General features: G+C 42.9%; 1 protein-coding gene across 1 annotated transcript in view; it reads right to left on the bottom strand.

Annotated features, from left to right (window-relative positions):
* Positions 1-4,494: 4,494 nt before the first annotated feature.
* Positions 4,495-11,617, bottom strand: part of wapla (WAPL cohesin release factor a) — a 29,068-nt gene continuing 21,945 nt past the window's right edge. The window contains exons 12-20 of the mRNA XM_029698511.1: positions 9,860-9,957; positions 9,618-9,694; positions 9,203-9,375; positions 8,843-8,958; positions 8,254-8,508; positions 7,918-8,131; positions 7,726-7,814; positions 6,624-6,719; positions 4,495-6,512 (exon numbers count right to left, since the gene is read on the bottom strand). Of these exons, the coding sequence (XP_029554371.1) occupies positions 6,447-6,512; positions 6,624-6,719; positions 7,726-7,814; positions 7,918-8,131; positions 8,254-8,508; positions 8,843-8,958; positions 9,203-9,375; positions 9,618-9,694; positions 9,860-9,957 (1,184 nt within the window). The 3' untranslated portion in view covers positions 4,495-6,446. The remainder of the gene's footprint in view (positions 6,513-6,623; positions 6,720-7,725; positions 7,815-7,917; positions 8,132-8,253; positions 8,509-8,842; positions 8,959-9,202; positions 9,376-9,617; positions 9,695-9,859; positions 9,958-11,617) is intronic.

Here is an 11,617-nt window from a genome sequence, read left to right as displayed (position 1 = left end):
AAATAATTATAATAATAATAACATTTTTCTAAGTACTCAGTACTTTGTTGAAGCACCTTTTGCAGCGATTACAGGCTCAAGTTTTCTTGGGTATTATGCTACAAGCTTGGCACATCTGCATTTGGGGAGTTTCTCCCATTCTTCTCTGCAGATCCTCTCAAGCTCTGTCAGGTTGGATGGGGAGCGTTGCTGCACAGCTATCTTGGCTGTGTCTTTGTCCTGTTGGAAGGTGAAACTTTGCCCCAGTCTGAGGTCCTGAGCACTCTGGAGCAGATTTTTATCAAGGATCTCTCTGTACTTTGCTCCGTTCATCTTTTTCTCGATCCTGACTAGTTTCCCAGTCCCTGCTGCTGAAAAACATCCCCACAGCATGATGCTGCCATCACCATGCTTCACCATAGGGATGGTGCCAGGTCTCCTCCTGAGTTCAATCTTGGTTTCATCAGACCAGACAATGTTGTTTCTCATGGTCTGAGAGTCTTTAGGTGCCTTTTGGCAAACTCCAAGCGTGCTGTCATATGCCTTTTACTGAGGAGTGACTTCCGTCTGCCCACTCTACCATAAAGGCCTGATTGGTGGAGTGCTACAGAGATGGTTGTCCTTCTGGAAGGTTCTCCCATCTCCACAAAGGAACTCTAGAGCTCTGTCAGAGTGACCATCGGGTTCTTGATGACCTCCCTGACCAAGGCCATTCTTCCCCGATTGTTCAGTTTGGCCGGAGGCCACTGTGTTCTTAGAGACCTTCAATGCTGCTGACATTTTTTAATACCCTTCTCCAGATCTGTGCCTCGACACAATCCTGTCTCGGAGCTCTACGGACAATTCCCTTCGACCTTATGGTTTGGTTTTTGCTCTGACATGCACTGTCAGCTGTGGGACCTTATATAGACATGTGTGTGCCTTTCTAAATCATGTCGAATCAATTGAATTTACCTCAGGTGGACTCCAATCAAGTTGTAGAAACATCACAGGGATGATCAATGAAAACAGGATGCACCTGAGCTCAATTTCGAGTCTCATAGCAAACGGTCTGAATACTTATGTAAATAAGGTATTTATTTTTATTTTTAATCCATTTACTAAAATTTCAAAAAATCTCTTTTCGCTTTGTCGTTATGGGGTATTGTATGTAGATTGATGAGAGAATTTAAAAAAATAATTTTTAGAATAAGGCTGTAACGTCACAAAATGTGGAAAAAATTGTGGTCTGAATACTTTCTGAAGGCTCTGAATGTACAGGCTTGCAAGTGTTCCTTTTTAATAGGCATTTAAACTGCGTGTGTTCAATCCCACAGGTAATCTGCTGAGGCTGAACCAAGACACTCCATTGGGGTCAGTTAGAGCATGGGTTGTCCATCTCACATCAACACTCTTATACTGTACATGAACGCAAACACACATGCATGCACATCCCTCTTCTTCTCCTCCCCACTCAATTAAGACTGACTCACCTCTGACATGAGAAATGTGTTAACTAACCTCCAGACGAGCTTCAATTCCAACTGCTCTTAAATGCTAGTAAAACTAAATGCATGCTCTTCAACCGATCGCTGCCCGCACCTGCCCGCCCGTCCAGCATCACTACTCTGGACGGTTCTGACTTTGAATATGTGGACAACTACAAATACCTAGGTGTCTGGTTAGACTGGAAACTCTCCTTCCAGACTCACATTAAGCAACTCCAATCCAAAATGAAATCTAGAATCGGCTTCCTATTCACATTAAAGCATCCTTCACTCATGCTGCCAAACATACCCTTGTAAAACTGACTATCCTACCGATCCTTGACTTCGGCGATGTCATTTACAAAATAGCCTCCAACACTCTACTCAGCAAATTGTATGCAGTCTATCACAGTGCCATCCGTTTTGTCACCAAAGCCCCATATCCTACCCTCCACTAAGACCTGTATGCTCTCGTTGGCTGGCCCTCACTTCATATTTGTCGCCAAACCCACTGGCTCCAGGTCATCTATAAGTGTTTGCTAGGTAAAGCCCCGCCTTATCTCAGCTCACTGGTCACCATAGCAGAACCCACCCGTAGCACACGCTCCAGCAGGTATATTTCACTGGTCACCCCCAAAGCCAATTCCACCTTTGGCTGCCTTTCCCTCCTGTTCTCTGCTGCAAATGACTGGAACAAATTGCAAAAATCACTGAAGCTGGAGACTCATCTCCCTCACTAACTTTAAGCATCAGCTGTCAGAGCAGCTTACAGATTATTGCACCTGTACATAGCCCATCTGTAAATAGCCCATCCAACTACCTCATTTTATTTCGCTCCTTTGCACCCCAGTATCTCTACTTGCACATTCATCTTCTGCACACCTATCACTTCAGTGTTTAATGGCTAAATTGTAATTATTTCACCACTACGGCCTATTTATTGCCTTACCTCCCTAATCTTACCTCATTTGCACACACTGTATGTAGACTTTTCTATTGTGTTATTGACTGAACGTTTGTTTGTGTAACTCTGTGTTGTTGTTTGTGTCGCACTGCTTTGCTTAGTCTTGTAAATGAGAACTTGTTCTCAACCGGCCTACCTGGTTAAATGAAGGTGAAATAAAAAATAAATAAATAGAAAAGTAGAAACAACCCTAGCCTTCAAATAGTCATCTGGCTGGTCTGAAGACATGAGCCATCCATTACAGTGCAGGTCATACACACTCAGGAATACAGATGGGCTATTGACTCTTTCTGCTGTGCCAGTCAATAATTTAAGGTGCAAGATTAAAGAGCCCCCAAGTGTGTGTGTTTGTGCATTGATGATGGTCATGGGAAAGTGTATACTTCTGTGTGGGTATGTCTTCTTCATTTGGTGTTTTCAGCCTGTGAGAGAAAAGGCAGGTAGCACCACTGATGAGGCTCCTGCGTGTGTATGCGGGTGTGAAGGCACGAATGAGAAACTCAAGTCTTCCAGTGTGAGATCAATTCTAGAGGGTCTCTCTCTACCTGTTCACCATTATATTTACAAATCTACCATTCCAGTGTTTTTTTTCTTGCCATACTTTATTTACTTTGCCACCATGGCATTTTTTTGCTTTTACCTCCATTATCTCACATCATTTGCTCACATTGTATATAGTCTTATTTTTATTTTTTTCTACTGCATCATTGATTGTATGTTGTTTTACTCCATGTGTAACTCTGTGTTTTTGTATGTTGTCGAACTGCTTTGCTTTATCTTGGCCAGGTCGCAATTGTAAATGAGAACTTGTTCTCAACTTGCCTACCTGGTTAAATAAAGGTGAAATAAAAAAAATAAAAAAAAATATTGAGCCACATATGGTCACTGCTTTAGTGCTCTCGCCACCTGGTGGCCATTCTGCCCAATTGAAAAGCACTCAGAGAGAGATGAACGGAGAAAGACTGTCAGATCGGCTGACTGCCAGGAGAGAGGATGGCATTCCCTTCCCAGCAGGATCTCCATGCTCATTGAGGGAATTAACATCAATCCAATTAGCCTCTGGGTAAAACCAGAGACAGAAGAGGAAGCGAGACATCTCACTCGCTCCTTTTTTTCTGGATCATATACAGTCACTGAACTAACCAGGCCAGACCCAGCTGCAATCACATGGGTATCTATGGTAAACAGCCTGAGTAAGACATCTTCATTTATCCATCTTTGGTAATACTACCTCTCCATTCATATTCATCCACATTTTCTACACTTAAGTATCCAGCATTCATGACTGATATTAGTTACATTTGAATTGAGAATAGATCTCTCTTGCCTGCCTGGAATTCAAACACAATAATGAGCTATGGAAAAAAAAAGAGAACACTTGGAACTCCTGTCTATCCCTTCCATTGACATACTGTCGCTATCTTGACGTTGCACTGCAACCATTATCTCACATTGGCCTCGTACATTAAGTCAAGGTAGTTGTGCTGCATGGCTACATTTTCACAGCTTATGTTGCCATGTCTTGTCAGGTTCAGACATAATCATGTATTTGTCTCCCAGATAGACACCCCTGTCAGGTTACCAGATATTCAAATAATTCCCAGAAGGCTTCCTTTAGCATTTTGTTGGTTTAAGAGAATGGGGTATTAACACATACAAGCATATTTGTCTCTATTAAAACAGCTGCCAGTCAAGCAGAAGGCCAACTGTCAATATGTGGTGCTTTGTTAAGTATAAAACGCTTGTTTCTATTGTGTAACTCACTCGGTCTGTGTACAGTCGAAATCAGCTCTGTGAGTCAGTCAGGGTGAATGAACACATACAGAGAGACAAAGAGAGAGGGCGAGTGAAGATAAGCATCACGCACGCACACTGCCAAAAAACACAGTCATGGCCTCATAGGGGTGAGAAAATAAGGATAAACAAGAGTGTATGCATGACTGTATTCTGTCTCTTCACGCGAATACCAATATCGAGTTCTATTACATATAAAAAGTGTCTGCCTCCTGAGGCTAAGCACATCAGTATAATGGCAGAATGCATACACAAGTATTTCTCAAACAATACATGAGAAAGATACAGTAGTATACTGAAAGTAGCAACTTTTTATTTGAGTTACAATTCTTTACATGTAGCCAAAGAATGTCCTCAAAACCAGTACAAACATTTTTTTGCCCTGCAGTTGTCTTTTTTTATACATTTTATGTTTTTACTTCAAATGACAACTCAGAAATGTTGTATAAAATAAAAATATCAGCTTCAGAAAAGTAGTCTAGCATTCTAACATCCATTAACCACTATTTAGATGTTTTTTATTTACATTCTGAAATTTCATCCACAACCAGATTGCAAATCAACTCGCAAGGAACATGTCTGTTCAACTGCAGCTCTACAAATCAGAGGGAAATGACATGAAACAGCTATCAGTATAGCTGTCAGTCAAACACTATCTTCTTGGAGGACAGGACTAGTTATAGTGTAGCTGGAAGGATGTTAAGGGGATTCACTGCTCAGAGTAGGAAGGTCAGGTCCAACTTGACATAAGACACAAGGGCGGGTAAAAAAACACTACAGCCTGTCCAGAGCCAACCACTACCCCCACAAACACTTGTGTAGAGCCGAAAGGATAGGTATAAATAATATGGTAGCAACTTCACTTTTCCCTCTGTTAGGCTAGGTAGAATTTTACCATCCAGTCCTCTCAGACCTCCACAAGTACCTAGGGGGTTGGGGCTAGGACAGGGGTCACCAACACAGGGTACTAGGTATGTAGGCTTGCAATCCAGCCTTGCAGTAACAATTGATTAGATTTGATCTGTATTATATATTAAATCAGGCGTGTTATTGCAGGACTGGATGGACCCTGCAGCTCTCCAGGACCAGAGGTGAACCCTGGGCTAGGCGTTCGTTCTGGATAGGCACTACTTGAAGTGGTTAGACACAATGCCCACAGAACAAATGTTACAATATAATAGGCAAGGAACAATCCTTTTCAGTGAGGATCATGCCAGTTGGCTGAGGTTTGGTTATTATTAATGTCAGGCCGGTTAACCAAGGACTCTCTGAGTCTAATGAAAACCGTATATACAGTTATTAGACCCAGCCACTTCAAGTGACATGTTCAGTGGAACATGTAAAAGGTAAGGAAGTGCACAGAAACATCTTAAGCAGCATCAGATCTGGATCATTAATGGTAAAATAAATATATGAAAGCCACAATCATTAAAATCATCTGAACTGCTATTTTAAAACAAACAAAACTCAATTTCTTTACTGTAAAGTCAAATTGGGAAAGGCAGGAAGGAAAACAATGCCAAGTGGCATTATTTAAAAACAAAGATTTAAATAACATTAACAGTCATCCAGACCTGCTGATCTCTTTTAAATCAATTTAGATTGTTAAATGACATGACATTCTAAGAACTTAAACAAGCATGATGCACTGAAGAAAAATAATATTTCAACAGAGGTGAATTTCGACTTGACAGTAAGCTTATACAGATAATGGACATATTCAGAGCTGAAACTTAGCTTAGAGAGAACTACAGGGGCCTTTCACATTGACCTTCCCTTTTCTACAACCATCAGAGGCAAACATGTAAATGGCTACACTGATCTTTTGCATTGAACCATTCCACACAACTTAACAGACATTGTTGATACGTCCTTGAGTACTATTTTCAAGCTAATCAAGGATAACATCCTTGATTCAATATATTAAAAAAAAATATTAAAAAAACCTCACTCCACATGCCAGCAGTCTCAAGCTGTCCTCTGCAACTAGGAATCTTACCAGTAGTTGGATGGTATGTGAAGATTTAAAACAGCATTGATTAAAATCAATGGTACATGTTAACGTGGCTTTGGTTCAGAAAGTGCTGAGTTTGTGTGTCTTGCTCTTCAGAATGAGGATGCAGGTTGAAGCATTGCCGGGGAACACTGTTGACCTCTGGTGGATTCTCTGTACAGCCCCTCCTGCTGGGGTTGCCAGATCTAGCAGGACCGTTATGTGCAGTCAGAGTGCAAAGAAGGATTAGCTAACAGTGCTCCAGGTAGTCTATGACACGAGAGATGGATTTATGCCCTGTGGTTCCAAATGCACACTGTTGAAAAAGAAAGGGTAAAAAGCAAGTTAGCTTGTATTGTGTGTCTGGTATATATTTGTTAAGTAATGTGAGATGCTAGGCCATTATCAAAAGACATTTCTCACTTACAGTGAGGTTCATGAAATTCAAGAACTTCTTCAGCATTTCCGTCATGATGGAGAAATCTCCCTCGGGTAGGTTTCCCCGCACATTAATCACATTAACCTGAGGAGAGATGAGCAAATACACATCAAGTGGCAATCTGCAACATTTTCCTCCCGCGAAAATATATGTGCAACCAGCTACAAAACCTGAGCAATAACAAGTTTGGTTTTTGGAGTCTGCACAGCTCTTGGTCAAATCTGCACTGATGTAGGTGGAGAAGAAAATCAGTGTCACAATGAGATGTTTAGGGGAGTAGGATACTAGCTTTTCCCACAGATCCACATACTTCCATTTAGCAATAGGCTACAATGAGACACAAGCTTCAAACTAGGTTGTTGTTTTTTTATACCAAAAATAGGTTGTTTTAATGCACTGTGAATGTATTGTTTCATTATGTTCTGTTTAATAGCTAACTATTAACACAAGTGAATTCTGATACAGCATTATGCATCAGTGATCAGGTTCATTTTAATTTTGGGATATTTGTTATTTTTTTTAAGTCCCACTCCTCTTGTATTTATGTTTGTTCATTGGATAGGACAGAGGTAAAGAGGAAAGATAGAGGAGAGAGTTGCTGAAATAAAAGTGGGCCGGATCCAAACACATGGTGCAGCGGTATATGGAGGCAGCGTCTTAGACCACAGCTAGACCTCGATCATGTCCTCTTTTTCTCACCATGAACAAAGTACAGCACTGCAGCTGCCTTACCTTTTCACTTAGTTGTTAATATGTAAACTTTATTTATTTTGTATCTAATATTGTAATAGCCTTTCGCTACACCCGCAATAACATCTGCTAAACACGTGTACGCACGTGACCAATACATTTGATTTGACAAGCTTCAACTTCACGTACAAGTGTGAAGGACCCTAAGAGATCATCTGCCATCAAGACAGAAGAATGGCACTGGTTTGCAGTAGCCTATACTTCAATCCTGCAAGCTCAGCAATCAAGCCCTTAATTGATTCATTGAATCAGGTGTGTGGGTGCTGAGATGGAACAAAAGCCTGCACCCCCAATGGCAGGATCGAGGAACAGGGTTATAGCTAATTTGCTGGAAGCTTACCTGACTTCCCTGACACAGACAGCCCAGGAGCAGAGCTGTGTAGGAGGCCACGATGCTGTCCTCCATGTGCTTCCCAGCATGCTGTAGAGCTACAACACCACAGAGTCAGAAAAACACTCAACATGGAGCAATGATAGCATTGAAAACTGCTGTTGCAAAAATAGGATTTTACACACAGACACACATCTTTACCTTTGTTGAGGTCCAGCTCCTCCTCTTCCTCCTCCTTCTTTGTGTCCTTCTCCTTGTCATTTTCGCTATCGTTGGTTTCTGTGGCGACCCACTGGATCTCGCCCGACGTCTCCTGCCACTCCCCGCTCTGGTCCTGGGGTTTGGGCGCCTCGCTGATGAGGTCATCAGTCTGCGCCTCGGCCAATATGGCCGCTCGCTCCCGCTCCAGGAAGAACTGTGGACGGAGGAAAAGACAGACAAAAATCACAAGAGTAACTCAATTTCCTGTGATATTTGGCCTCATTTCTCTATAAGTTATTCTGAAGTCGTGATGTAGTTATAACAAAAAACTCTTACCTGCACCAGAGCAGCCAGGGCACCTGAAGAAGAGTCCTTGGTCTTCTCCTCAGCACCCTCTGAAGGGGCTGCTGTAGGTGGCTCTGCCCCGTTCTCGATCTCTGTGGAGGCTAGGACTGGTTCAGGGGTCTGGGTCTCATCTCCACCTGCCTCTCCCTGGCTGCATTCAGGGCTGGTTGTGTTGAACTCCATGTCCACCAGACCGTGGCGGTTCCTTGCACTGTACTCCACCAGGTTAATCAGCAGCCCCAAGCCCTGTACCAGCACACACACCGGACGAGAGATGCTGTTAAAAAAGCTCTCAAGGACATACACTTCATTAAGATCCATAACAAAACATTGTGATACAAACAACCATGAAATTACTACATTGAAGCTTCGGTTTTAATAACTATTTAGTAATTCATTAAGATTAGAGGACATACAAAATATTTGGCATTCAAGCTATTGTCAGCGTTCAAGGTCTCCTCAACCTGTGGGCACTTCAAATAAAGTGGGTACAAAGGACCCACATTTTTCAGATATCGTACAGGTAATTGGATTTGTGTAATCATATACATAAAGGCCTCACACACAAACACACGCTCACCAGGACTCGGATGTCAAAGCGTTGTTCCTGAGGTATGTAGCGTGGGACCCGTAAGACGCAGTTGAGTGCTGTGATGATTAGCTGGTCCTGCTCTCCAGTCTTAGTGCTTCCCCACTCTAAAAACCACAGTACAGTCCATAGTTACCACACTCACTCCACCCTGCAGTAGTCAGCTGTGGCCTGAGACCAGTCAGGCTTAAGTACTACAGCCCCAACACACCAAGAAGGTGCGTGTTATGTGGACTCTAGCTGTGATGAGGTCCGTGGGACAATGGAGAGCACAAGGCACTAGCTAGGGACCGCAATGCGCTAGCTACAATGTTGCCGAATGTAGAAGTCGTGCTGATGCAGTGATATTACCATTGTCGTGGGTGAGGTTGAGCAGCACCCCTATGACGGCCCTCATGCAGTCCTCCACGGCCTTGCCCACGTTGCTAAAGCTGGAGTGGGGCAGCACCGTGCCTGACGAACACAGAGAGCTGTTCACCTCCCGGCTGTAGCACTGGATCATGTCCACACAGTACCGCAAACCTCTGTGTGAGAGAGAGAAATGAGATCATACAAATTAGATGGGACTTCCTCGGCCAACTAACGGTGTCAAAGCCTCTGAGTCCCAGGAAAACTGAGGGCAGAGAGATTTAACACGGAGTCCTTTACAGGGACTGGTCCCTATACTAGTATACTAGAGGCGGGGACTGGGCAAAGGGAGTAGAGGTGGAGTGAAAGACCAGGGCTCTGTCACCAAAAGATTAGCATGTGATCCAGTCGCTCTCACCTGGCAGAGGACATTATGAGCTGAGAGTCCTTGTAGGCGATCAGGTAGCCCTGGTTCTCTGGGTTCTGGACAGTCACCTGCAATGAAAGGACAGGAAGACACTGAAATGCCTTTTAAAATTGTCAAATAAAAAAGGTGGTTAGATGAGGCTGAGAGTGCAGTCTATTTACTTTCCCATTTTGTATTCAATGAATGGATTTAAAACATCTGAGCCTGCTAACACTCCTTGATGTTGTACTTACACTCTCTAGTACTCTTAGACACCTCTCTGCCCCCCATAGCGACGACACCAGCTTCTCCTTGTCATCCTCTTGGCTCAGGTTCTGGACACATTCTTTTACTGCAGGAGACACACACAATGAATGAATGAATGAATGAATGAATGAATGAATGAATGAACATGAAGTTTACATACAGTGAAATAATCTGACTCCAACCTAAGTGTATCACAATTCCAGTGGGTCAGAAGTTGACTGTGCCTTTAAACAGCTTGGAAAATTCATCAGAAAAATTTTTTGTAGACCTCCACAAGTCTGGTTCATCCTTGGGAGCAATTTCCAAACGCCTGAAGGTACCACGTTCATCTGTACAAACAATAGTACGCAAGTATAAACACCATGGGACCACACAGTCGTCATACCGCTCAGGAAGGAGACGCGTTCTGTCTCCTAGAGATGAACATACTTTGGTGTGAAAAGTGCTAATCAATCTCAGAACAACAGCAAAGGACCTTGTGAAGATGCTGGAGGAAATGGGTACAAAAGTATCGATATCCACAGTAAAACAAGTCCTATATTGACATAACCTGAAAGGCCGCACAGCAAGGAAGAAGCCACTGCTCCAAAACCGCCATAAAAAAGCCAGACTACGGTTTCCAACTGCACATGGGGACAAAGATCGTACTTGTTGGAGAAATGTCCTCTGGTCTGTTGAAACAAAAATAGAATGTTTTGGCTATAATGACCATTGTTATGTTTGGAGGAAAAAGGGTGAGGCTTGCAAGCCGAAGAACACCATCCATTCAATCGTGAAGCACGGGGTTGGAGACAACATGTTGTGGGGGTGCTTTGCTGCAGGAGGGACTGGTGCACTTCAAAATAGATGGCATCATGAGGGAGGAAAATTATGTGGATATATTGAAGCAACATCTCAAGACATCAGTCAGGAAGTTAAAGCTTGGTCGCAAATGGGTCTTCCAAATGGACAATGACCCCAAGCATACTTCCAAAGTTGTGGCAAAATGGCTTAAGGACAGCAAAGTCAAGGTATTGGATTGGCCATCACAAAGCACTGACCTCAATCCTAGAGAGTTTGTGGGCAGAACTGGAAAAGCGTGTGCGAGCAAGGAGGCCTACAAACCTGACTCAGTTACACCAGATCTGTCAGGAGGGATGGGCCAAAATTCACCCAACTTATTGTGGGAGGCTTGTGGGATTGATTTGCACTTTTCACACCAAAGTACGTTCATCTCTAGCAGACAGAACGCGTCTCCTTCCTGAGCGGTATGACGGCTGCATGGTCCCATGGTGTTTATACTTGCGTACTATTGTTTGTACAGATGAACGTGGTACCTTCAGGTGTTTGGAAATTGCTCCCAAGGATGAACCAGACTTCTGGAGGTCTACAATTTTTTTCTGAGGTCTTGGCTGATTTCTTTTGATTTTCCCATGATGTCAAGCAAAGAGGAACTGAATTTGAAGGTCGGCCTTGAAATACATCCACAGGTACACCTCCAATTGACTCAAATGATGAAAATTAGCCTATCAGAAGCATCTAAAGCCATGACATCATTTTCTGGAATTTTCCAAGCTGTTTGAAGGCACAGTCAACTTAGTATATGTAAACTTCTGACCCACTGGAATTGTCTGTAAACAATTGTTGGAAAAATAACTTGTGTCATGCACAAAGTAGATGTCCTAACTGACTTGCCAATACTATAGTTTGTTAACAAGAAATTTGTGGAGTGGTTGAAAAACAAGTTAATGACTCCAACCTAAGTG

Source organism: Salmo trutta, chromosome 18 (assembly GCF_901001165.1).
Source record: "Salmo trutta chromosome 18, fSalTru1.1, whole genome shotgun sequence".
In the NCBI taxonomy this organism is placed as follows: Eukaryota; Metazoa; Chordata; class Actinopteri; order Salmoniformes; family Salmonidae; genus Salmo; species Salmo trutta.
The sequence above is the reverse complement of the archived record's forward strand: the minus strand, read 5'-3'. Positions and strand labels throughout refer to the sequence as shown.